Source organism: Gymnogyps californianus, chromosome 15 (genome assembly GCF_018139145.2).
Source record: "Gymnogyps californianus isolate 813 chromosome 15, ASM1813914v2, whole genome shotgun sequence".
Taxonomy (NCBI): Eukaryota; Metazoa; Chordata; class Aves; order Accipitriformes; family Cathartidae; genus Gymnogyps; species Gymnogyps californianus.
In genome coordinates, this window is record NC_059485.1 from 18,158,861 (window position 1) to 18,186,123 (window position 27,263).

Genomic DNA, 27,263 nt, shown 5'->3' on the forward strand with positions numbered 1-27,263 from the left:
CTATTTTTTTTTTTCCCCCCTTAGTTTTGTCTTTATTTTATTGCTGCCCTATTATCTTTTAAGTCTGTCCTTGAGCGTGGGCGAGCAGACAGCCCTCGGTCTGGGTTGAAACGTGCTCTCTGACTTCCCAGGGACTGTCAGCTCTGGAGGTGATAGCCACGGAGATGCTGCGCCGTGAGCTCCCAGGAGTTGAGGGCAGCCTCACACCTTCCCACGGCCCAGCAAAGTGGCTCACGAGACACGAAAGCCGAAGGAAGGCACGGGGAGGAGTGTAATTCAGTGTATTCGCAGATACTCGCATGCAGGTCGTCTTCATAAACGCTGAGCGCACAAGGCACGCTGGAGGAGGAAACGTAATGGCTCCGGGTTTGGAAGACGATCCAACCCGCCTGCCAATTTTCCCAATGACTCAGCTGAGTAGCATTTTGTTGTGGTTGCCCTCGGGTGAATTTGACTCATAAACGCTATTATTTGTCCCTGGAGTTAATTATAGGCCCAAATTACTTGTGCTCTTAATGGAACTCAGTCCTGGCGTGTATAAGATGCATGTTTTCAGCCTGTCGCATCAGACATGCTGCAGAGAGCGGCAGTAATGCTAGGGCTTAAAGCAGAAAATTCAGATTTAGAGCTGGACACGCTGGGTTTGGATGATGGTTGGATCTGATTTTTGCCTGTGCTCGTCTTTAGCTAATGAGGATAATTTCATCGCATACGCATAATTATTGTTTATTCATTCTCAGCCTGAAAGTTACAATAGTTCCTTGTTTCTATGTGTTGCACAGATATCATCCTGGTCTTTCAGGTTTATCACTGTGAGAAAGCCAGTTTGCGCTGCACCTCCTAGTACTCGCATGATAAAATGCTAAATACATTGCATCTCCGCATGATATGCACAGTCATCTCGGTGAAAATGGGCGGTTGTATTAATAGAGCTTGCACAACAAGCAGTAAGGAAAGTAGTCTGCTTTGCTGCAAGCGCACACCCAATATCCAGGAATCAGCAGCGAGGCTGTTGCTGGAGTTCACGCCGCGGTGTGAATGCAAGGTAATCCCTTTTTTCCTGCAAGCCCTGCGTGCGACAGCGGCGGCTCAGCCCATGGGTTTGTTCGTCTGAGCGCTTGGTGCTAAACTGGAAGGCAGTGCTGGGGCTGACTCCGGCAAACCTGGGGTGTCCCAGGGGCAGCGGCTGCTCTTTGGGGAAAAACACGCATCCTTTTACGCAGAAGCCGAGATGCACCCGTGCGTCATGTCACCGCTTCCTAGGCATTAATGGAAAAGCAAAGCTTAGCAGCGCCGTGCCGTGCTGCCCCACGCAGCCAGTGCAGGAGGGCTCACAGCTCGGGATGTGCTGGTTCCGCACAGCTCTGTCCCCGGCAGGACTGTGCCGGGATGGACTTTGGCTCCGTGCCGGAGCTGCTGCTCCAGAGCATCATCCCACCCGGACAGCGGTGGAAATGCTGCGGCTGCTGCGAGCTGGGCACGAGAAAATCTGCTTTTGTGATGCTTTTGCAGTGCTTCGGGTTCACAGTTCCCACTGACCTGCAGGCTTTGGGTTTTTTGAGACAAGCTATTAATTTATCTGGTATCACAAGCTCCTCTTTCTCCCCCAGCTGTGGTGCAGAGCCGAGGTTTCCAGACCCTGTGCTCTCACATAACCTTTGATGTAGGATTCACCCCTTGTTCTCCCAAGAACAAAAGGGCAGGACAAAAAGGTATTACGAGATAAAACAACAATATTCTACGGGAAGACTGACCCCCTGCTGCTTAATCTGTAGCAAAGTCAGCCTACAGCTGGCTGCTGCTGGCAAACCCCATTATCCCACTCCACGCCGTGGGGCTCACTGAAGGCTGTGCGGGTCCGAGCTCTGTTACAGGGATCCTCCAGACCTCAAATATCTGCGTCTTAATGAAAAAGAACTGGAGAAGGGATTGTTAAAATGAACTTTTCACCTAATACAAGCCCATGATTTTTTTTTTTTTTTTTAAATAAAGCTGGGCATTTTCGTCCTGCAGGCACCTGACAATTCAGAAAGTTTTAGTAAGGGTCAAATTTTAAATATTAAAGACATCTTCTGAAGTCTCTTGTTGTCTGAAAGCACAAAGCGAGACCTCTTGGCACTCCTTCAGTGCACTTGTTCATTAATTGGCAATGTTTGGGCATCGTCTGCCCGCTTGCAAATTCCTTCAAATACAGCACTGAGCACAAAATTAATTCTCGGGAGATTGACACCAGAAAGTGTATTGCTTGCTGCTGGGATAACCGTGTGCTTCAAGTTACTCATGTGTTTATGTCCTTGGTGGAACTGGGGCTTGCAGCATTGACCAACAAAGCAGGAGCCGGGACAGTGGCGAGTGACGTAGCATTTAGTCACATCGCCCCTACAGCAAACGGCTGGGCTGGACCCGGGCTTGCAAAGCAGCCCTGGGCTGGGAGCTCGTTGTTCGGGCTCCTGAGCAAATAATGATAAATACTCCTTTGTGGATGAACTTAACGACATGAAATAAACAACAACAAAGAATGCTCAAGTCATACCTGCCCTTGCTTAGAGTTTGACAGCATGGATTGGTGATTGGGTTTGCATTGTTTAGCAGGGTTTAAAGAGCATAAGAGCTGCCAGACTAGTTGCATTTGCATTGACTAAGAGTTTTTTAGCCATTGTTTTAAGTTCATAACCTGTTCTGTGCTCTGATGGATTATTATCTGAGGAAAATGTAACAATAAAAACACCCAGCCCAAAACAAAAACCCAGCTGCTGATGTCTTGGTAAGCACTGGAAATAATGCGTTAGCTTCCAGCATGTCAGACCTGCCATCGCAATAGGTCAGGGAAGGATACGGCCATCGGTGCATCAGTTTCCAGTGCAATGGGAGCGTGAATCACTATAGAAACACAGAGGCTTTACTGGAAAGTCGGGAAAATTCTGCTAAGGTAAGATCCATCCAAGGCTTAACCCAGGGAACCACAGAACAGCAAACTGCTGTCCTACTGCTATAGGATCTAAGTTGTCCTTCCACTTTCTCAGTGCTTTTACATATGTTTCAGTGCCTAACGCTATGAAACTGCCTGTTAGAACAGTTTTGTGGAAGGTGGGGTTTCTGAACCAAGTAGTTGTCTTTTTTTAAGGTCACAGGTTTAGTTGATAAAGACAACAGTGTTGATGCAATGTATTGGGATTGACCAAGGCATTCCACTAAGTATTGTGTGACACTTGGATTTAAAATTAGCATTAAATGGAATGAATAAGGCATACATCTGATGGCGATATTAGATAAGGCAGGCACTGGTCTTTGAAGTTTGTTAATGAGCTGGTTGTTAATGGGAAGATGTAAATTACTGAGAGCATTTCCAGCAGGAACCTAAGGAGCTGATGATTCATTCATCATTTAATATTGTTGACTCTAATCTAGCCAATAATATATAACATCTGCCCCAGTAAAGTACGCAGATGACACAACGTCTGCTTGTGTGTAAGAGCAGTCTCCTCGCTGAGGAAACTTTGCTGTGGCTGGTTTCCTACGGATTTATGTCTTGAGCTTGTCTGACTGTCAAGTCTGAGAGCTAGCCACTCCTAACCAGGCTTTTCCTGTGGCTATAGCATCAAGAAGGCACCTTCCCATGGGGATTCCCTCATGCCTTCAAAGTGGACATCTAATGTTACTGTGGCCACAGAAACAACACTTTCAGCGTCTCTCCCCATTGTCTGGCTGCTTATTTAATGACACGTGTAAGAAATTAGTCATCCTTGAGGCTCTTCTCTCTGCCAAAAGGTTGGCTTGATCAGGTAGCGTTGAGTTATGAAGGTTATGAGAGGACCACACAGTCACAGAGGGACAGCACGCTCCTGGGAGCGAAGAGCCAACGTGGCAGGGATGGGCAGAGGAGGCCGATGCTTGAACATGGCATCCCCTTTCCGTGCCTCCTCATCCAAAAGGACGTGAGAGGCTGATGGCAGCTCAAAGAAGGGTTACAGAAATGATGCAGGAGCTGGTGAACATGGTCAACGGTGGTTCTTAATGGGGTTTAAAAACTCAACATGCTACACTGGGCAAAAGGAAGGTCGCGAAGCAATTCACCTGTTGTGTACAGGTAGTTACAGCTCATCAAGGACTCGACACGCTTGGGTAGTTATACGGTGGTCACACTGAACCTGGAAGGAAAGCATTAATGAAGGCACTTGGGCACTGAGCCAGCTTTCCGGGGATGTTGTGGATGAGATTGCTTTGCAGAGAGGTAATATAGGAAGCAGGGGGGTTTACCTCAAGACAAGAGGGATCATGCTAAATGTTTGTGGGCTGCCATTCCTCCCTGCTCTTGAATTCACCAACAAGCCCTTCTGATCTTGATATCTGTAAATTTAGCATGTGCCTGCTGGTTCAGCATCTTCAGCCAGGAGCTGCTGGGAAGAGTACAGAAGCCTGTGCTGCCCCAGAACACTTTATGCGTGCAGGTCTTCGTGAAGGTCTTATGCTCCGAGAGTTTATCCTGTGATGTTCATGGAGGATATCACCATGGATAGATTCAGAGAGTGGGACGCTCCTTTTGCATATGCTCCAGAAGCCACCTCCCATCTTTACCCCAGCAAGAGCTAGCAGGAACTGCTTTCTGTCTGGGAAAGGAGGAGAAAAAACAGAGAATAATCTACATTTAACTATTCTGGAAGCAGTCACAAATAGGCCAAGCATATTTGTTTTATGTTTGCGTAGTTACAGCTCCTTCTGATAGTCTGTTTAATTTGTGTGGTGTGTTAGCAAAACTTTTGAGCCTTATAGCTGGGGGTGAAATTATTCCAGCTGATTCTGGGAGGGTCCATGCGGCGGGTGCAAGGCAGGGGTGCAAAGCAGGGTGCAAGGCAGGGCTCCTGTGTTCATCTGCCCTCTCTCAGGAAGGACAGTCCCCAGCACCAGTGCCTGTCCATACATCCCTTCCCAGCTCCTCTTGCCCACGTTCACCCTGAATACTTTCCAGGGCAGGGAAGGAGCACATTGAAGCTCCAGCCCGTTGCAGGAAAGCTGCACTGCCATGAGGTTGATTATTGACCTTAAGCCTTGCGCAACCTCTTGAAACCAGGGGGCTTACCCTTATGCATGAGGAAGGTCTGTCTGCTCCCCATTGCTGGAGAGAATCAGCCCTATAGACTTGGTAGTAAGTCACTGCCATCAGAGGCACCGTTGTCATATAACCAGGTGGGGAATAGTTTTGAGCAGCAGCTGACTATACCATGTTTTTCTTTCCAGGAGAGAGTTTTCTGAGCTGCTGGAAAAGTTCGGCTCCCAGAGCAATACGGGCTCAGCGCGGAGCTCGCCGATCCTGCACGGCGGCAGTGAGTAGCTCAGCATGCCTTTGGAGGGAAACCAAAAGCCCCTCTCTCTGCTGAGAAAGTTTTCTTTATCCCAGTGTTATTTTGAAGGAGTTTTGATTTGATTTGTGTAGGTGTTTGGGTGGAGGTTTGAAGGACGAGAAGTCCTGCTCGTCCTTATTGCAAGCACTTAGTGCGTCCCCGGGTGCAGAGCAGCAGGCATGGCCAGTCCTGCCTGCACAGAGCAAGGACAAAGCGAGGCAGCGAGCCAGCATCCTCAGGTGAACTAGGGAGAATTGAGTTGGGGTCGTAACCGCTTCCCAGATGCCCAGACTCGGCTTAACTGACGTGCTGGGCAGGTAACCCCAGCAACACCCGTCTCTGTAGGTGCAGCTTTCGACTACGGAATTCAAAGCATTTCAGCAATCATTCATTCAATGATCAGTATTTTTCATTTGCAAACGGGAAATGTTTAATGAGATGCAACAAGGTTAACCTAAGCGAGGTCCCGGCACATCGCATCACGTGTGCGTGGGGAAAGAAGCTGTCCCTCTGGCTTGGCATCCCACCAGAAGGCTGCCAACCCTTCCCCTACGGCAGAGGTATGTAGGGCTGGCAGAGGGGTGACAGTCCCACGCTGGTATTGTGCCAAGGAGGCTGAATGTTTCCTCTCCATGAGCGATATATTGATGTCTTTTAACTACCATGTGGGTTTCCCCCCAAAAAGCTAGGAAAACGGTGTCAGCTCTCAGTGGTAGAGCAGGGGAGGAGGGCGATGCTGGAGTATTTGCATTCCTTGGACTGACTCTGACTTTGCTGTTCAGGTCGATACCTGGAAAGTACATCCTCGGGCTCCTCCTCGCGCTCTCAGAGCCCGCTGCTGCTGAGCCCCGCCAATTCCCACGGCCCCTTCATTGGGAACCCGGCGCACCCCCCGCACGCACAGTACGTATGGGTCGCGCGGGGCCAGCCCCGCAAAGCCTGTCCCTTGGTCAGTCATGAAGATATCACCGAATGTCTACCGCTGTCTTAGGGATAGATCCAGTAAATAATTCCAGTGCTTGAAGAACTGCTTTGTTCATCCTTATGTCCTCCATACTGTTGTATCACCACAATGGCTAGGGGACCGCAGCATCTTCTAGAAGTCCTTGTTGCGGTGGCATCTTGACTGTTCCTGGGGAGCCTGTGCCCAAGAGCTGAAAAGCTTCCCTGTTGAGGCAGGCAATATGTCTGCAATATGGTTAACCACGCAACTGCTCCTCTTCTCTGAGACCTAGGGAGAAGCCGTGGCTTACAGCCAGCTGAGAGGACCCTGCACATCACCTTTATAAACATATGTCATGAGCGGAGTGTTTCTGCGAGGCCAGTGGTGCTTTCAGAAGGTGTTTCAGGAGGAGCTTGTTTTCTGTTGCCCTGCTTCTGGCACGTTGACATCGTGCAACAAGAGCACAAGCGCTGCCCTCTTGATGCAAACACTCCTGACACCCTTTGCTTTGGTGTCAACAGCGGTTGCCTACAGACACCGCAGCCTTTTGTCTCCAGAGCATCTCCTGGAGCATCTGTTTTCATGTGGTCATCTGTCCCTTTCATATTTCGCAGGGTCAGAGATTTAGACAGGCAGAGCTTGTTTTTCTGTGGAGTCTCGTCTCCAGGGTGCTCGGGGTTGCCCTTCTCAAGAGGGACAGCTCGAAGGGTGTTAACAGTCATGGAATTGGGACCATTCGTCGCCAGGGTTTGCAGCTTCCCTTCTTTTGCCAGCATAAACAAGCCAAGTCGCTGGTAAAGAGAATCAGGTCTCACTGCAGAACCAGTAAATCCTCTTGCTAAATACCAGCTTATTAGGGATTTGCAGAGGACAAATATTTGGCACCAGAGGTTTAAGCTGCTTGCATGGAGTGAGAGACCCTTACAGAGGAGAGGCCAGCTCATCTACTTGGCAGCTGGTTTGGACAAACTAGACATCCTTGCTCTGCTGTTAACCCGCTCCAGGCTGCGATATAGGCTGGAGGGGACCTGGTTTGGTGGCCTCCTCGCTCAGCGCTGCCATGCTGTGCCATGTTCTGCTTGTCTCCGTGCCAGTGCCAGGGCCCAAGTGGCCTTCTCCTGGGAGCAGCACGAGCCATTTGAAATCACAGACCGTTGATTGCAGCTGAGCGTTGGTGGTCAGCTGCAGAGATGTCATTTGGGCCGCGGGTCTTTTCATGCATGTGGCTGCCATCCCTTCTGCTCACCGCAGGTTGTCCCCAGGCTGTGGCCTCTCATGGTGTCATCTGAGGTCCTGCCACCCCATTGAGCAGCGGGACTCGGATATGATTCAGTCTCGTCACAGAGAGCGTCTGATATTTTTATTTGAATGGAGGGTTTTAATGCTACATTTCGTGACATCGTTTTCCTAAAGCATTTCTTAGAGCAATGTTTTTTCATAAGACTAAGACGCATGCTGCGTGAATGCAGTCCCTTTCCCCCGCAAAGCCAGCTGGCTCTCCTGGGGGCCCACTGCCAGTTTGGGGGGTGCTGGCAGCACGCCGCTCTGTCACTGGGGTGTCTGACCACCGAGGATGGCATCGCTGGGGAGCACGGGGCGGTTACGCGCTGGTGTCACTGTGAGGCATGGGATGCAGAGCTGTCGTTGCGTCTTAAGTTGTCAGGTAACACAAGGAGGACCAGAAACTGCAGACCATTTGGTGAGTGGCTGCTATGGAAATAAACTGAAAAGGAGAAAAGCCAGCTGCACCCACCCTATTAGGAGGAAAAGGCTTGCTGACCCTCAGATCCCACCGAATCCTTCCCCAAAACCTCCCTGTTGCAATGCCGCCCACCGGCACGTGGGTGGTCAGTGAAATCTCTGCTCCCACAAACACTTACTGCAACTGCTAAACCTTCCTCCCGGCACGGAGCCGTCTGCGGTGGCCCAGCCTTGGTGGCCTGTTGGGTCCCGTCTAGCAGGCAGCTCTTTGAGGGTAGGGTCCAACTTTATTACTGCTCCATTTGCAGTACCTCCTTGACTGGGCGAGTCATCTGTACCACTGCCACAGAAGTAAGTCACAGTGTGGTGAGTATTGCTATAAAGGTGCTTAAGGGCTCATTTCTTAGGGTATCTTGCAAGATTTTGAGTCCAAACCTCGGTTAAGACATAGTCAGCTGTGTATCCTGAGCTTCACTTTGACGTTTGCTAAGGGCTGCTTAATAGTTGACCGATCTGTAAATTGCTGTCTGGCGATTTAGCTGGATTCAAACAATAACCACCTCGATCCTTTGTGTGCTTTTGGCTATAAAAACCAAGAGTGCCAAATATATTCTGGTTAAACCTTTAGTTTCTTCTCTCTTTATTTTCTAAATGCAAATGAGTATTCCCCAGCATTTGGGATTATGCAAGTCAGTCATCTTCATAATGCTGAACAATGTCTGCTGAGAAATGGGAGTCCTCTCCTCCTCTTTCCAAGCTTGGGTAGAAGAAAAGATGCAGAGGCAGAAAAGGTTGGGAGAAGTTAGAAGGATCATGCACGGAAAGAAAACCAGGCAGAGTTTGTTCAGCGACATGGGAAAATAAACCAGATCACCTTGAGTCACCTGCTAACATCTCTCCCTTGCAGCTACTCCATTGAATCAGGAATCCAGAGCATTTCTATAGCAAAGTCCTCCGGCTTAGGGCTGACAATCAGTGGTGGATCTAACAGGCCTGATGGCCCCATGATTTATGTTCAAGAGCTTATGCCAGATGGTGACTGTTATAAGGTAAGTCCGTGTGGAGACCCTCAGTGACTTTGCAATGGGGACCCCTCCTAGAGGCTGTAGCTGTTCTGAAGCAGCTTTTCTAAGAATAGATGAATAATGCACTGCACGGACTAATGAGGATTTGTGTTGCAGGAGAAGGCTTTGGGCAGAGAGACATTCCTTCCCAATGCTGTGACTTTCTCCCTCTTTGTTTAGGACGGTCGGCTCCGACCTGGTGACCAACTAATCGCTATCAATAAAGATTCTTTGGTGGGCAGCACACATGAAGAGGCCAGAAAAATAATCGCAAAAGCCAAATTCAGGTAGGCATATAACATATTTCCTGTCATCATCATGGTGCTGTTGAGTCTTAGGCAGAAACCCTTCACATCATACCAATGTTTGGCTTCAAGAAGCATGAGGCTTATTAGTCTTAAATGATGCTCCAAGATGGTCCTGATAGGTGGTCATAGAAGGCAATCTTGAATGCATGGATCATCCTGAAGTGTAATCCAGACCTTCCCAATGTTCCAGTCCTCATGAATATCCCATATCACTGCCCAGCAGAGCTCTGCAACAGAACTGAAGTTCAAACAAGCAATGTAGCTGGTGGAGATCCAGCTACACTGGTGCAGGCTACACGGGCATAAGTGAGATTGTCCTGGAGAAAGAGCTACAAGCATGGAAATTCTGCAAATTTGTGCTTTTTTTGTTGTTGTTGTTAATAAAATGTTCCATATTTGTGGTTTGTTTAAGACATGAGGGAAACACAGAAGTGGCCTTTATTCCTGGAAGGGGACGATTACATCCTGGACTATCAGTTCATAACAACAGCCCATCGCCACCTCCAAAGGCTGTGGGAAACGGTCTGAGTTCCTGCAGGCTGAAGGTCCATGTGAGGTCCCCAGAGGTAGGTTGAAGTTCATATCTAAGACCACAGACATCAGTCCTGTGATCTTTCTTTGATCAGAAAACTCTTCTTTAGGGACTCCATGGCAGTCCTTCTGGACGGTGGAAAGTCTGTAATGCTGATGTATGTGGCCCTGTTTTACAGCCAGGTTTTTTAAAGCTGAAATATTGTTTCTTCTGTCTTGGGTTTGAGACGGCGAAGGATCTGTGGAGGTAATGAGAGGAGTTTCATCTCCAGGGCTTGCATTCAGACCTGTTTCAGAAGTCTCAGGTTTTAAAAAGACAAAACCCTTCCGTGGATAGTAACCTGCATCTCATTCAATACCAGTCATAGAGCTGGAAGGGATCTCAGGAGTCAGTTTGATCTAGTCTCCTACCCAAAGGCAGGAACAACTCTTTATTCTTAAAGACCTCTGATGAGGATGAATCCGCAGCGTTCCTAAGCAGCCCATTTCTGTTCTTCACTAGCCTAATGATAAGCCAGGCTCATTCTTCCTGTGAAGCCTAGCTCCATGTTGTGTTTGCAGAGACAAGTGCTCAAGCTGTGCGTGGTGAGACAGGGTTTAACCACACAACCCTCATGATAATTTAGGTCTGCGGCTGGATTCTGTGCATTTGTCGCTCCTCTCCTGGACTGGTGCAATGCCGGGTGTATCTTCTGCCCTCTTCCACATAAACTTCCTTTAGAAAAGGCCGGCTGGATGTTCCTTTCATACAAGCATCATTCACAGAAGATCTTTCTTTCCAGATCCTGTGGAGACACGGACTTGCAGGAATGTTACATACACGTTGCCTTTGGGTGTACCAGGCTGGAGACGTGCTTATGAAAGTCAGCCTTAGCCCATACACATATAGCTGAGCAGTATAGTTAGATCCTTCATCACTCAGCAGAAGGTGTGCTTGTGTAGTGTTGTGCACCTATATAAAATTACATCGCTGGCTGGAATGAAATTCCTCCTTTCTTCACTTTGCTGCCAAAAGATGGAACTTTTAATGAGGTCTGGGCTTCCACGCTAGGGAAAGCGTGCTCAGGCACCCGTGCTACCTGTCCGTATGTCCTCAGCACCAGTCCTGTGCCCCTCTCTGCATGTACGTTCCCAGCTGTGGAAGCGCTGCCTCGGTGGTGCTCAGCGTATCTACCCTGTGACTCTATTTTTCCCTCTTACTTGTGCTTTCAGCCATGACCTGGCACTTATGAAAGGGTGGGCAATGGCCACGGCTTCCTGTCATGCTCAACTGTGATAATTATGTATTTTGGGTAAATAATACAACCAGCTGCAGTCAGACTCAGGACCTCACTGGTGGGTTGGATGCAGAGCTTTAGGGAGAACCTCTATGGAGAAACCATACAAGGTCAAATTCATCCTCAGCTCTCAATCACAGTTACAGTAATGACCAACTCGTTTTTCTGTGTGTGTGACCAGAGATTTTGAGATGGCTCAGGAACGTGCCTGTGCCAAGCGCTTCCAGAGAAAGCCCCGGAGTCTCTTTTGGCCCATCTGCACAAGAGGCGTACGTGGTGCCTTTGCTGTTTATGGGCCAGATGGGTTGCTCTCTCTTGAACACCTCTATCTTCTGCTGTTTATTTACACCAACAGATTCTGCTTAGCGACTGTCTGTGCCATTTTGTCTTGTTTTTCTAGAATAGACGTGAAAATCATTTTCCTGTGCCTTCTTCGTCACCGGACATTTGCCCACCAGAGCTTACTGTCTCAGGTAAGAGTCCTGCTAAATTGTTTGCTTTGTGTGGGTGACAAACACAGCCTTGGGTCCTCGGTGCTGAGGATGATGAAATTAATGTTGATCAGTGTTTATACTGCTGTAGTGGAATCCAATGGGGTGATAATGAGACTCAGCCTCCTAGGAGAGAGGGAAGGTAGTAGCTTGGCTTACTCAACGGGTAGTAAATATGTCTATGTTTGTCCATAGTAGCAAAATTCTTTACTGAGGCATTCAGAGGACTGAGGTATTCATAGGAGACAACTTCTTCCATTCTCAGCCTGTGGTTCATTTGCAGCAGTGTCTTTGCCCACGTGCGAAGATCACATCAGACTTGCATGCAGCAGGTCTCACTGCAGGCAACATTCCCTTCTGATGGGAATGAGTGGTCCTCAGAGACACAGTATAAAAAAGGTCAATTAATGATCGTTGTAATGTACACAGCAACCCTGGGCGTTATACAGGCATTAAGGATGCCCTCAGTTGGTCAAACTGGGAAATTGCTTATAGATGTGATTGAGTCAGACTTCTCTCTACATCCAAGCTTCACTTTTTGCTTACTTTTCCATGCTGTGTTTTCTCTCCATGCTCTGAGTCCTCTACTGAGCTCCTACCTTTTGCGGGAGAGACCGACTCTGTTCACTCGATAGGATGGCAGCGATGGGGGGTGAATCAGATCACCCTGCAGCTTCACAGGTCCCTTAGGAATCGCAGGAAACCTCAATAACCTCCATGATCCAGTGTCCAGGCAGATGACCTCCAGCAAGATACCCCATATCCCTATGATATGAAGGTTACTCCTGCCCTGAGGAAAAGATGGGCTTTCCCTAGTGAGTCCCTAGCAAGCGCTGCCCATCTTTCTCACGGCCGCAAGTCCGACGGCCCTTCCTTCCCCGTGCGCTGCGCAGGCACTGGCCCCGCGTGCGAATCCCTGTGCCGCGTTGTAATTTCCATCTGGAAGGCAAAGAGCGAGCATTGCAAGGTAAATTGTGTTTAGTCTATACCTGGGATTAGTGGGAGAGACAGGGAGCAGACGGTGCTGGGCTGGGTGTGCGTCAGCGCCCTGCTCCCAGGGATGCCTGTCTCACCTTGGGCAAGCTCAGCAGGCTTCAGCCTTCGCCTTCCATGCTCTGCACTGCAGAGACCCTGGGACAGGGACTGCCCTCGGTCTGTCCTCCCTGCCCTGAGCATCCTGCAGCCAGAGCTCCCGGTGACAGGGAGCAAAGCCCTGGGTCATGTAGGCAATCCGGCAAATAGCAATGACCTAATCACTTCCTGACTTAGCTAGGGGATTTTATTGCCCACGGTTTTTTTAACGTGAAATGCTGAGGAGGCTTTGTGTCGGTGTTGTCATCCATGAAAACAGACAACTGGCTTTCAAAGAGCAGCAGCCAGGCTTGGAGCCTGGGCCAGTGACTGCTTCTCTCTGGGTGCCTGATGGATGCCCTGGATATCTCCGTGTCCAGAGCTGACAGCGAAGCCACGTGGAGCTAATCCTGATTAGCCATGCGTCGAAGGGTAACAGCTCTGCCCTTGAACTTGGAGAGTAAAGTGTTGGTGGCCGATCCAGCAAACCCATTTATTACCTCTTGCTGCTTCCCAGCTGCTGGCGTTAGCAGAGCAGATGAACACCCGGATTAGGAGGATTACGCTTGTGCAGCACCTCCGCTGCTCCTCGCTGCCTTCTCCTTGCGCCCGGTCTCTGCCCCGACGGTCGAGGAGGGTGCGGTGAGAAGTGCTCGAGAGGTTCAGGAGAAGCGGTGTTACTCGGCAAGACGGGACTTCCCGTGGTGTTAATCAGATCCCAGGCAGGCGAAAGAAATTGCTGCCTGGGCAAATCCTGTGCCACTGGCACAGAGAAGGAATTCTGTCACTGACCTGGGCTGATAGCTTGAGGGTGAGCAGGGGCAGGCAGCTGGGCGGGCAGGCAGGCAGCAGGGCTGCAGGCACAGCAGTCCTGCACCTTTCTGGAGTCTGGCAGGGGAACTCCGGAGTGGGTAACGCCTTCTGCAGCCCTTTTCCCAGGGAATGTCACGGTTTCTTACGGACAAGGGTTAATCGTAATGGAAAAGGTGGGGTTCCCTCCAGGGATGGAGGAGCACAAGTGGCAGGGCATGGCAGCAGGGCTTGCGCTCTGTGGCGGTGCCGGTCATGATGATCTCTCTTCTGACCTCATGACAGCTTTTCACCTGCAAAGCAGCTGCTGTTTCTGCCTCTTTCTCCCTCTGTGCCTGCCTCACAATGCATGTGGCTCCTTCTACCCCCAAAAAAACTGCCTGTCCAGCTGAGGGAAAAGGGTTCAATGCTTTTTGCAGTCTTGGGGAGGGAAAAAGTCTTGCACCGGTGTTTTTCCGCATCGCTTTTAATCCATCGATTCCCTTTTCCGCGGGTGTTGTGAAAGCCAAGGCTGCATTTTATAAAATGCTGGTTTCAGTTTTGCTTAATCAATTAGAGAAGACAAGAGCCAGGCAGATTTTATTTTATTTTTTCACAGATCACCATAACTACAGACCCCAAGACTCCACAAAAACTTGTGATTGGAAATTTCCAAAGTGCTGTTTTTGCAGTCCTCGGTCCTTGGATGAAATGTCCCATTTTAAACAGTGCAGAAGCCCAGTTTCAGTAAGGGTTTGCCCCAGTATCCAGTCTTTTCAACGGTGGCCTAGTTCAGCCTTCCAGGACTGGATTTAGTAAATCCTGGTCTTTGATTTTCAGCCTGCTGCACACACATTATATTTCATGCAACAAGAGTTCTGAATTTTGCTTTGCAGGCACCTCTTTCCTCTACCCGAGTGCTCCTCCATTAACATTTATTTTTGGTTTTTCAGCACCTGCTTCGGCATCTAATCATAAAGCAGCTTCAGGCACCAAACCAAAAGTAGCGCTGGATCCCCATATCCGGCTCAAGGATGGGAAACTGGAACTGGTAAGTGGAAGGGGTCCCTCTCCCCAAAGCGAGGTCTCCTCTCAATCCTCTCCCAAAGTGCACTATGCAGAAAAGAGCCCACTGGCATGATGCCTCCTTGCTTCCAGCTGCCACATCATTGGCAAACACAATAAGCTTACGGGAATGGTCTCCTTGTATTGCTTTTCTGTGAAAGAACAGATCGAGGCCTTTCAGCTTTGATTCTTGCACCAATGTCGCACTCAGGCATGCGAGGACCGGGCCAGGTACTAGCATGGGAGTCACTATGTCACTTGTTTTTTGGAAGGATTAAAAAATGCAAACCTGAATAGATATAGTCGAAGCGAACGAGCCCGCCTATTTGCACAGAATAAAGCTATAGCACTTGATCAGTGCTCTAATCTACACGTACACCATCGTCTGCCGAACAGCCTGCTCCAGCCTAATTCCCCTTCACCTCTCTAGGACACCGACCAGGCTGTGTTGGGAATAGCAATAGCCCAGGCGACGCGGAGTGCAGAGCCAGCCACGGTGCTCAGAACATTGCTTTCCCTATTAGCATCACACCGCTCGCGTGCTACAATTAATTAATCTGTTTTTTGAGACAGAGGCATAAGAGCTGGCCACCAAACTGTATTTATTACCAAGAGTCTGGAAAAGAAAAAACAGGTCTTAACTCTTCAGTCGAGTTTGCCGGAGGCTGGGTCCAGCCTCTAAAGGTAAAAAGGGAGAAGAGGGCATAGTGAAACATCCCGATTGTGTCCGAAGGGGCATTTAAACACACCTCGGCTCATCTTGGCTATTTCTCAATGCTCCGGGGAGCTCCAGAAGTCTCCTCCTGGCAGTTGCACCTCCCTTGGATGTAACGCATTTGACTCAGGGCTGTAGGTGCAGGCAGCTGCCCTCCAAACTTTCCGGTGCTGCTGTCGCTGCTGGGATGACCTCGGGCAGCCTGGCGTGGGCGAGGAAAGGCTGAAATACGAGATATCTCACCGAGGATCCAGCCAGAACCGCTGCTCCTTTCATCATTTTATGGAAAATCTATTCCACAGGCACCATCAAAGGGCAGGGAGTGGAGCTGCCCGTTTGCTTGCCGAGACCCCGGCGAAGGGCAGAGTACCCCTGGGGGGGGGGGGGGCCATGCCCCCAGTCTGGTTTTGGGGTGCATGTCCCCCCTCTCTCCCCCAGGTACTGCTGGTATTTGAGGGGGGAGCAGAGGAAGGCAGCCCCTGCTGCAGGGCCGGGGGGACTCCACGGAGGACCCGCTGCCACGAGCAGCTGCTGCCACCCCACGGCAGACGCAGCGCTCGCCCTTTCGCTGCTTTCGCCTCCCAGGAGGGCAGCACGCAAGCAGGAACTTTTCTTCTAAGCCTGCATAATTCTCCTAAAGCGGGATTTAGGATTGCATTTTTGCAGCGACCTCTGCTCGTCATGGGTATAAAAGCAGCTCTTCTTTGGTGGGAGGAGTGGAGACGCTTGGCTTTCCCTTTTAAAAGCCAGTGTTAGGAGCAGGCAGCTGCAGCAGTGCCAGGGTCAGGAGATGCACACTGCCCGGCACACATCGGAGATGCTTTTGGGGTGGCCCGCGCCAGATGCCAACATCTGCAGACTGAGGATCAGGGCATCCCGAAGCCTGGGAGCCGGCAGCGCTGCCTTGTGCAGGGGTGGCGGGCAGAGGAGCGGGAGGTGGGACTCAAATGGGCCTCGCAGGCAGGACGTGAGAGCAGACGGGCCCCGTGGGCTTGCTGGTGACGGAAACGTGAGCAAGGACTCGTCTCCAGCCCCTTTCCAGGGGACCATGCGGGAGGTGCTGTACATGCATGAGCAGGAGCCGCGGGTGCAGCCTGGGACAGGGGAACATTTAACTGGGGCTCTTTCCCAGAGTCTGCTGAGCTTGACTTTGTCTTTTAAAAGCTTTTACTTGCTGCTGCCAGCAGCGAAGTGGGGTTTGCACAGGTTTATCTGCTTCTGTGTGGTGCCCTGGGGTTGAATTGATAAATGTCAGTAGAAGACAGGGCATCAGGCGTATGAGAGAGCAAAAGAATGCAGTGGAGAAGCAAAATGTTTGAATGTCTCCTGTTGCCACGGGAAATACTCTGTGAATAGCTTTTATCTTCTCAGTTCCAAACACAATTCCTGGGCAGTAAAAGAAAGAGGAGAGGCCGAGCTCTTGGCAGCTGGGCCTTGCTGCAGCTCCACCAGCTTTTGATAAAGCTCCTGACAGCTTGTCATCGCTGCAAATCTGCTTGCAGTCTGTATCAAATGTTCTTGGAGGGATGGGAAAGTGTCCCTGTCTTCAGGAACAGACATTTCTGTACACGTGTAGGAAAGGAGAGTCTGCAAATCCAGCCCAAGCCTGCTCCTTTGGGAGATGCTGCCTGGAGAGTCGCTTCCAGGAGAAAACCCAGCACCAAGTCTCTTCCCAGCACCTACTTCAAAGAGTTGCTTTTCCAGTATTTTTCTTTTTAAAGGTTCATTGTTTCTGCTCAAGGTTCTGCAGTATCTTGGTCTGGATGTGACCGAGGAGAAGAAGAGGCAGTTACGGCAAAGCTTGACCACAGACTCGCAGGGGACGGTGGCCTACGGAGGTGAGCGGGCAGCTCTGCGCCTGACGGGCTTTTTCATTTTTGTGTAGCTTTGCTGGAGGCTGCGAAAGGAGAGAGGCAGCTGCTGAAAGGTGGCAGGTAAGATACCTGGCTGGGTATTGATGTAGCCTCAAAACAGCTAAGAAAAGTCACAAAACCAAAAGAAGTTGTTTGGTAGAAGCATACGCAAAATGAAAATATGAGAAAGTCGGTGTGAGGGCTCACTTTCCTTAACCTCCAGCTTGCCAAGCAAGAGCTGGCCAGAGGACACGCAGAAAATAAAAGCCTGCTCTGCTTTCTGTGACCTGCCAGAGCACATCTGGCCCGCAGGGTCTGCTCCCCAGAAGTTTTTTTGCAAAAATTCAAAGCCGTCAGCAATGTCCCCACCAGCAGCAATGTCCCCACCAGCAGCAATGTCCCCACCAGACAGAACAGGCTTGCAAAGCACAACGCCTCTTGGACCGATGTTTTTGTGCAGAGCGAGCGATGGGATACAGAACCGTATGCCTCTCCTAAGAGCGACTGGCTTTGTAGGTTGTGGCAATAGAAATAAGGATGATTAGGGGTATTTGGCAAATGTGCTGGCAGCGAAGATGCCGCTCTTGCGGTAAAGGCTCCGGTTCCTGCTGCAGCCCCGGGCTGAGGACTGGAGGGGCTGGGACCCCGGTGCCACCTCCCCTCCGCTGCGCCGGGGCCCGTCTGTCCCACACAGCCCCTCGCGCCGTGCTTTCTGCCATGTCTGAAAGCAAAATGAATCTGGATTTTCAGACTTGTCAATTTAACACCTTTTCTAAGAAGTGCTGAAGTCATTGAGTTGGTTTTTTTGTTTAAATCAGCAACATGAGAAATGCCAGCAGGCAGGCGGGTGCCTTTTGTCAGAGGAATGTGGCTTCGGCTTAAAATTTTAAAACTCTCAGAACCACAATCATGAAAACTTTGCTGTGAAAATATCTGGGTTTTTTTGCTTTTTAAAAGTTTAATTTTTTTTCAATTGGATAAGAAACAAGAGCCTGGTAAAGATTGTCAACAACTTGTTTAAGCTTGATGGGATTGCCGAAGAACCCAGGAGTGTTAGAGAAGACTGTTTGGCATCTCTAAACCCGCTCTGCTTGGCAGTCAGTGGATGTCCCCCAAAACCGGTGGCATTTTCTCCTAACACACAGCGCTTTCCTCTTTTAGCCCGGTAAAAACTGATTCTTTCTCGCAGATCTTCTCCAAGCACTCAGGGATCTGATGCAGGAGGAGCTGGATGAGGCTGGTCTGGATTCCAACTCCATGCTCTTTACACAGCACGAAGTGGCGAGTTTGCTGGATACATCGGCTTTTCACTCTCTGGTCAGTCAGTCCAACGCTCTTCTACACTGAATCCATGAAACTTCTATGTGAAATCCATGAAATTCTGAGATGGGAAAAGCTAAATTACCATTTTCTGGTTGTTCTAGAGTTATAAAGAGAAGGCAGAACTATGCATTAATCATTTCGATTATAGGAAACTCTATAAATACCTCAAACTTCTCATTTTTAATAAGGAAATAACAATATCAATGGGATGATATGAAGGAAGCAGCCTGGCAGTGATGCAGAAGGAAAATTAGCCATAATTAATCGATTCCAACTAATTTCACCTAGTTCACAAAAGGAAAATTCACTGTAGCACAGCTATTCCAGCTATGTCAGAGATCAGAGAGTGAAATCCTGTGGGGTAAAAAAAAACCCTGCAGCTGAATTATTTAATGTGCCTTTTGATCCGTTGCATAAAAATGCCAACTCCTTTTCAAAGTGATTTTGATTCATCGTTATTCTGGGCATGGAAGGCAATATGCCTGCCGTGTAGCCCCATGCTTTTGGTAAAGCACAAGCAGTGCATGATGCCGTCTGTCCCTCTGCCTTGCAGACCTTCGACTCTCTCAGCTGTAATGGCAATGAGGAGCTGGAGCAGCTACAACTGGAAATGATGGATCTGCGGCAAGAAGTCCGAAGGCTGAAGGTGGAGCCTCTCCTCTGAGCAGATTTCTTGGCTGGTGCCTTCTGCTGTAGCTCGCTGTAGTGGTACACGAGGGTAATGGTGTAGCCTGTCCCTCTTAAGAGGTCACCAGTTTGCATTCTGCGCGCTCCTCGTTACAAAGGAGACTCTCACCCTCGGCTCTCCTTAATTGCCTCTTTCTTGGTCTCAACCTCAAATGAAATCTTATTTGTACTGAAAGTATGCAGTCACTTTTTAGCAGTGAGTAAATAGATTTAAAAATACAAAAACGTGTCTCACAAATAATTCAAGTCCGTGAATAACAGAAGCACCGCCTGTCCTCCCAGCCTGACCTAGCTGCAGATTGCCGGCATGGCTGTTAGCACCATGGCGGTGTCCAGGTGGATTTCTGCAGGCATGCAGGTCGCAGCCCAAAAAGCACTGTGGTGGGGGAGAGTGCACACAACTGCTTCTGTAAAATATTATTCTGGTGGGTAGGGGCTACAAGACCAGGGCATCTTCTAGAGAACGCCCTGCTGCTTGTTGCTTCTAATCCGGTGAAAATATTTTCCGTAGTCTCTCCTGAAAGAGGTGGAGAACAGCAAGAAGTCAATGGAAGATGAGCTTCAGAGACTGAACCAGGTTAGTGAAGAGATTGCTGGGGGCCTGGGGTGGTTTTGGTGGTTGGCGGCTGAGGGGGATGTGGTGCATTCATCAGAACTTCTCGCTGCTTCCAGAAAGCACTCGGGTTCCTCTCCGAGAACCGGACGCTGCACAGCAAGCTGCAGATGGCGGAGGTCGTGCAGAGACAGGCTCACAGTGCAGAACAGGACTACGAGGAAGTGATCCACTTGCTGGAAGCTGAAATTGCAGAACTGAAGATGCAGTTGGCGGGGAAGAAAGCAAAACACGTCTCTGAAATAGAGGTAATGCAACCCCCCAGCCTGGGAAAAAAACGACAACCCTCTTGACTCTTCTTCTGTGGGTTCCCCTCCTATTGATAAAGGAGAAAATGAACATAGCACTGTCATGGTTTAACCCCAGTCAGCAACTCAGCACCACGCAGCCGCTTCCCCCTCCCCCTCCCAGTGGGGTGAGGAGGAGGAAAGGAAAGAAAAACAAAGTAAAACTTGTGGGTTGAGATAAGAACAGTTTAATAACTGAAGTAAAATATAATACTAACAATAGTAATAATGAAATATAATAATAATAGTAATGAAAAGGAATATAACAAAAAAAGGAAGGGGGGGAGAGAAAAAAAAAAACAGTGATGCACAATGCAATTGCTCACCACCCGCTGACCTATGCCAGAGCCGCAATCCGCCCCTCCCAGCCGACTCCCCCCAGTTTATATACTGGGCATGACGTTCCATGGTATGGAATACCCCTTTGGCTAGTTGGGGTCAGCTGCCCCGGCTCTGCTCCCTCCCAGCTCCTTGCACACCTGCTTGCTGGCAGAGCATGGGAAACTGAAAAGTCCTTGGCTTAGGATAAGCGCTACTTAGCAACAGCTAAAACATCAGAGTGTTATCAACATCATTCTCACACTAAATCCAAAACACAGCACTGTACCAGCTACTAAAAAGAAAGTTAACTCTGTCCCAGCCGAAACCAGGACAAGCACATACGTCATTTGTTGTGTATGACCACAAGGCCAGCATGGCCTCTGGGTCTGTGTTATAACTTGTATAATGTCCACTGTCCATTCCAAAAGGACAGCGGTTTTCTGTTTGTAGCAAATGTCATAAATTGGTGTTTCCAAAAGCCAAGGCTGGAGCGTCATCATCGCGTTTCTCTTCTTCCTCTGGCCCTGTCTCAGGAGGACATCCTGGAACTGAAAAGACAGTTGTCCCTGGCTGACGGCCAGTTACGAAAATCAGAAGTCTCACGGAAGCGCCTGGAGATCTGCAATAGGAAACTGCTCCTGTTTGTGCAGGTGAAGTGCTGAACCGCCCCTGGTGCTGGTGGCATCACTGTGGCCTCTTACCTTAAGGGTGATTTTGCAAGTCCAAATAACTTCCTGCTCCACAAGCAAGAGAGGGGTTTTTTTTTTTAATTCTATCTCATCCTAAAAAGGCACTGTCTGTTGGTTAGGAGAAACTAGGGAACGAACTCATATATACTCATATACCTATAAGCTACGTAAACGCTGTGGTGCAGGTTTTGCCTGGTGGCTCTGCTGTCCCCGGCTCACCGGTCCCCCCGTGATGCTCTGGTTGAGGCTGCTCCGGGAACTCTGTTGGACATGACAGTCGAAATCGTGCGGTTTAACCTTCCCTTTGTATAACTGACAGTTGCTTCTCTACACAACAAATGTGAACTCGAAGAGTGGTTTTGCTCTTCCAATGCTTTTTTCCCCCAGATTTCCTGCAAAATCTCACACATAATTGCTTTAGTCTTTTAATTGATTGTTCTTCCACTTCACTATCTTTATTGGGAATACAAGCTTGTGTAATTAGTAAACTGGCCAGCACAGGATCACTAGTATTCAGTATATCTGCTACAGCTACTGGTAGCCTATCCCAAGAGCTCTTGAAATCAATAGGAAACAGTGGAGTGCAAGGAACTGTAGATGCTGTGTCCTCTGCTTCAGAGAAGGAAGAATTAAAGTGCCTCTAGACCTGCAGCACTACGTGCTGGTGCCTGTGGGGTTTGGGGCTGGACTTTAGAAATGGATTTGACTTGGCCCCAGAGTCAAACATCACAGGATTTTGACCACTGGAACAAACTATCTTCCTTTTTTATACATCCCTCAGTAGTGTTTGAGAATTCACTAACCGTGCACGGTAATGAGAGCTTACGCGTGCAGGTGCAATCCAGAAACCTGGGATAGCTAGTAGCGATGATCAAGGCTCGTTGAAACGTAGCCTGCAAAATTGTTCTTTGGAAGAGTATTTTTATGTTGCATTTCATATATTTTAGTGCTGGTATTAAAATGCATAATTTAAATGTGTCTGTATATTTGCATAGGCTGTGAATGTTGCTTGAGTTGCAAAAGGCCTTGAGATATTCACTTCAAGGGCAATGAATAAGCAGAAGCTGATTACTGTCATATTAAATCTGATCACCAGGAAAAACCCATAGGGTTTGTTCTCAGGAATTATTCATTCCTACAAGTTTGAAACCTTTTTTTTTTTTTTTTTCCCCCCTTGTTGCATAGCAGAACGTCCACAAGGTCCTCAGCACACCCAGTCATTTACCAGATGAGAAAAGGTAGGAGATGGCTTCTGGGACTCTTGAGCAGGAACATGAAATGTCCTTTTCTGACCTTTCTCAGGGGAAGGTGATTCACATGTAACCTACCCAGAGTTTCTAAACTTACTGTCGCTTTGGAAATGAAACCATTGGGGAAAGACGATCTGGAGGCTGCTGGTGGATTGGTACTTGAGGGGGTTGGCCTCCGTTCAGGCTTTTTTGGGGAGTGAGTAGGTGAAACACTTCTCTGGTTAAGTTGCTCGTTAGCAGAGAGCCTAAGCAGGTTGTTTCAAAGAAGCAGAGTTTTGACCCACCTGCTTGTCCTAACATAAGTCGGTTTTGGCTTTAGGACCATGTCCTTTTTTATTAACAGTTACAGTAACTGATAGAGTGTAAGCAAAGAGCTAGCATGGCTCTGAACTGCATGAATGGTTGCAGAAACAGAGTTCAGGCTTCTGGACTCCCCTTCAACCTGAACCTATCTCCTATCACTTGGAAAAAAATGTGTCACAACTCTATGTGTGTTTTTAACTGATTAAATTGTTGAAAGGTCACTGTCTCATTGATAATGACCAGCCCCTTTGAAAAAGCCAGTGTTTAAGAATGATGGAAAACAATTTTTAAGTTTCCAAGATGGTCACTTCTAATATAATGAAGGAAAAATATTTTTGAGAAATTCTAAAAAATACTTTGATATCTGTCTGTAACACAATGACGCAAGTATGTCTAAAAGAGTGTCTCCTGTGCTGCTGAGCGATCGAGTTGCAATCCCCCCTGAATACACAGAATTTACACAGAATATCCTTCACAAGAGGCTGGCCAGGATTTTCAATGACCCTTCTATGATAGAAGCATTGATGGCACTTTCCATATTTGTAAGAGTCAACAGTGAAACAGAAGAGGATAAAACAGACGCGGTCTCAGATACATCTCTTCCATCTTCAGATCTTGTTGACCTTTTGCTATCAGAAGCTAAAGAACTGTTAGCACCAATCCTCTCCAACAAGGACGGTAAGCACTAAATTAACTGGAGAAACCTGAATCCAAACAAGTCTCAAGGATGTCTGTTAGTGTTATTTACAGTTTCCACCACATTCCACATTTTTTGCCATACCAGTTAAGCCTCCCATACACGTACCTGATTCTCTCATGCTAACCGAGATGTAATTGCCCTCCGTGTATCCATGTGACTCATCTTTCAATCTGAAATGCAGACTCGCAGTGTAAGGAGTCAAAGGGTGTGACTTGTGCCCAGGGCCAGAGGAAAGGCATTTATCCAGGGAAAAAACCTAACAGGCAGGAGGATGGTTTCACAGAATCGTAGAAATGCTGGTTGAAAGGGACTGCTGGAGATCAGGAGTCGAATCTTCTGCTCCAGGTAGGACCTTCACACTAGATCGGACCTGCAGTGGGTTTAGCCAGCTGTGCTTTCAGCCTCCAAGGATGGAGACCCACAGCCTTTCTGGATAACGTGTTCCCGCGCTGCATTATGCTCTGTGACAAAGATTTTCCCAGCATCTAGTCTGAACTCCCCCAGGTGCAATACGTGGCCACTGCCCCCAGTTATATTGTCTGCCGCTGCCAAGAAGAGCTTGGCTCCAGTATCTTTCTAATTGCCCTTGAAGCAGGAGTGGGTGCTGCGAGATTGCCTCTCAGCCTCCTCTTTGCCAGGCTAAACAAGCCCAGCTCCCTCAGCCCTCCCCAGCCTCTCCTTGCAGGTTATGAGCCCTAGGGCTCCCTTTGCTGGACCGTGTCCAGTTTCTCAATAGCTTTGAACCGGGGATCCAAACCTTCGTTACGCCATCCAGGTATGACTACAGCAATGCCGAGCGGAGGGGAATAGTAATCTCCCTGTTTCCTTGGCGTACAAATCAGCCTAGACTCCCTTCCCCTCGCATGTCTGTGGAGAAAATCAGAGAAAAGGCATCTAGTTCCATGGGAGTCTGAATTAACTTTCCCAGTCTCGGACTCTGAGCTTAGTCCGTGAGCCATAAACATTTCTTGGCAGCAGTTATTTGACCCGCTTGTCTCCTTCCATGCAAAAGGAGAGTTTCTGATCTCCTCTGTGACACGATCGGGTGAGCGTACAGCCCCAAATAGGTGCCCAGCCTTTACTCCTTGGTGCTGTTCACCAACTAAACATGGCCGTGGTCCAGCATTGTCTTTGTCTCAAAGCACAAGACACAAGGAAAAGAATTGTAGCCTTTAAGGAGCACCTCTGATATATGAGCGTGTCAGCATTTTCAGAGTTCCTGCATCATTTAAATGTGCATTATCATAATGCAGCAGTGCTACTTGCATTGGGCATGTTTTCTAACCCTTCACTTATACTTGGCTGTGTGCTTACATTTGCAGCTTTGCCATGTGACAGGGACCAGTGCCTGCCTGCTGAAGGAATCCCAAATTACAAGGAGTAGGTGTCAAAACTGCCGTGGTCTGTAATTTTGACAACACACATACTAAAAATTCCTGTTTGTTTTGTTGGGTTTTTTAATCAAAAATTTTGCTTGACAACTTTTAACCAGATAATCGAGTAGAGGCCTCCAGATGGCCATGTCAGAGAAATACGTCCCTTCCTAGACAGCAAGAGACTTCCCGCCCTGCACAGTGAAGTACGGTGTGAATTCCTGGATCTCTCTTTTGTTTTCTAAAATGTTCTTTTTCCTTCAGGCCAGACGGGAATTTACGGTTCTATGGCTTGTCTAGCTAGCATTTTTATAGACTACTGTGAGTTCTGAGTAAGGGAAAAAGCATCACTGAATGTGTTAATCTTTCACGTTGTGGTATCAAGATGCTGTGACGTCCCAGCCAAGGAGAGCAGGACAACATGGCTTTGTTTGGACCTTCAGTATCTTAAGAATTTCCCCTTAAATGGCTTATATTTAACAGAGCCATGTCCTAAAGATATCTGCTGAAAGGGCACTTTGAGACCTAAATGTCTACTACCACTGTCTTAGCTGATCACCTTAACTCAACATGAAGGCCTGCCAGCACAGTTTTTTAGTTAGGTACAAAGCAGACATTTGCAAACCGTGATTTCAAGGTTATGAAAAGCATTTTCAGACAAAACAGATGGCCAGTACAATCCACTAGCCATGCAAGATCCGTGGCCTCCTCTTTTCTTTCCTAAATAACCAGTGTTGTCTTCATGTTATCCTCTGTGTCCTTCTCCCAAACCACGTAAAACATATTTCTCATTTTCAGCCATCTTCATCAGAAGACCACGTGGCCCCCTCCTGCAAGCCAGACCAAGAGCGATCAACCGCAGCCACCAAGTCCAACCAATGAACTGCCTAAGAAGCCTACATAAATCTCCCATGGCTCGCTCCTGCTCCAAACTGCAACTGTCCATAACACCGCTGCTGCTGTGCTGGGAGATGGGAAGGACACACCACGGGTGCTTCAGCTTCCAGGCAAACCAGACTGAGAAACAAGCTTTCTAACACGAGAGTAATTCTTCCTAACTACCCAAGACTTTTTCAGCAACCTCCCCTGCGCGTCTACCTCTCAGTTATCATACAAGGCTATTTGCTCATGGTTTTGCAGCTTTATAGGAAAAATATTCTCAAGAGGCTACAAGGGCCTGGATTTCACTGGCAGCCTTTTAGAGCTTGTATATCCTGGGTAGTAAGAGGAGCATGAACTTACCCAAGGGACTCAGGGGTCTCCAACAGATTCCTTTTGGTATTTCATATAAAAAACCAAAGTATATTTAGTGACTGTAATCAAAGCAGCTTAATCTGTAGCATCCTAGCTGTCTTGGGATAGGTACTTCTCTTTTTATTCTTTTTGTATAGCTTATCCCAGCTGCAATGCTTGAAATGGAAAGCACCATCTCAGCTAGTTGGAGAAAGAGTGCAGAGATAGCCAGCCGTATGCTACCGGTCACGATGTATTGCTGAACACCAAGCACTCCCTGGAAGGCAAGAGAGGACAGAGTGAACGTATTTCCATAAAGGCCCGCAGTGTCACTTGGAAATTAGATACACATGACGCAAGATTGTATGTGGTTAGCAATGAACGGGGTAGAGATCCGAGACGAACACAAGGTCTGGAAAATAAAATGGAAACACTGCTCACAAGGCGTTTGCTTTCTGGGTTATGATTGCAGTTGCTGTGTTCGGCGTCTCTGAGACAAATACCCTGCCTGGGTCCATTTTTTCCTCCCTCTTATTTTGGCAGCTGGTAGCAAGATGCATTGAGAAGTTGCAGGAAAATGGGGTGCAATCTGGCTTTTACACAAATTGTTACGATTACTTCAAATCTCCTTTGTGGGGGTTCAAAGCATGTGGATCCTTTATAGCCTAAAATAAAGGCTTAGGAGAAATCATGACCCTCACCAGTATCTACTGTACTGAAAGATTTCACAGCACTGCTAAAACAGTAACTCTGTGGTGGAACTTCACAGTCACATAAATGACCAGTCTGAAATTTTGGTTAAACTTAATTTCATAGCTCAGGGTAAATTAAATCTTTTGAACGTATGCCTCAATATAAATTAAAGTACCTCTTTTAAAAGGAAACATAATTCTTTGGACCACTCACAAGGAATATTCCCAGGAAGGAAATACTTTCAAAAAATATTAATCTTGGGATACCCTATGGTTAATAGCTTGTTCCCCAGTGCTCTCTGTTTCGATGGAATGATAGTAAATACCGGTGTTACTTGTGGCTTCAGCCCTATGGCTTTGTTCTCATCTCGTGTGTTATACAGACAGGGCAAAGCTGCAAGAAGACAGGTAAGAGGTGCACAGAGCAAAATCCAGTCTCACCAGTTGGGTCTGCCCTGTCTCTGGAAAAACATCTCCAGTTCCCCTGGAGTTAGTATGGCAGATACCAATCTGCTCCTCGCAGTGTGCCTTCAAAAGCATTTGGCCGGAGGTTGCATCCGAGGCAGATGTCTCCGGCCACTGCTCGCCACACTTGCCAGAGAAGAGTACCAACAAGATTTTGGGAAGTAGCAGGTCTTCAGCTGT

General features: G+C 48.3%; 1 protein-coding gene across 1 annotated transcript in view; it reads left to right on the forward strand.

Moving 5' to 3' along the window:
- LOC127022641 (syntaxin-binding protein 4-like) overlaps window positions 1–25,597 on the forward strand; it is a 47,629-nt gene extending 22,032 nt beyond the window's left edge. The window contains exons 6-22 of the mRNA XM_050906301.1: window positions 5,236–5,321; window positions 6,122–6,242; window positions 8,891–9,032; window positions 9,228–9,334; window positions 9,768–9,921; window positions 11,564–11,636; window positions 14,468–14,565; window positions 17,036–17,132; window positions 18,337–18,464; window positions 19,024–19,116; window positions 19,669–19,734; window positions 19,830–20,018; window positions 20,912–21,028; window positions 22,256–22,305; window positions 23,168–23,298; window positions 24,643–24,700; window positions 25,492–25,597. Coding sequence (XP_050762258.1) covers window positions 5,236–5,321; window positions 6,122–6,242; window positions 8,891–9,032; window positions 9,228–9,334; window positions 9,768–9,921; window positions 11,564–11,636; window positions 14,468–14,565; window positions 17,036–17,132; window positions 18,337–18,464; window positions 19,024–19,116; window positions 19,669–19,734; window positions 19,830–20,018; window positions 20,912–21,028; window positions 22,256–22,305; window positions 23,168–23,298; window positions 24,643–24,700; window positions 25,492–25,597 — 1,816 coding nt within the window. The remainder of the gene's footprint in view (window positions 1–5,235; window positions 5,322–6,121; window positions 6,243–8,890; window positions 9,033–9,227; window positions 9,335–9,767; window positions 9,922–11,563; window positions 11,637–14,467; window positions 14,566–17,035; window positions 17,133–18,336; window positions 18,465–19,023; window positions 19,117–19,668; window positions 19,735–19,829; window positions 20,019–20,911; window positions 21,029–22,255; window positions 22,306–23,167; window positions 23,299–24,642; window positions 24,701–25,491) is intronic.
- The last annotated feature ends 1,666 nt before the right edge of the window (window positions 25,598–27,263 follow it).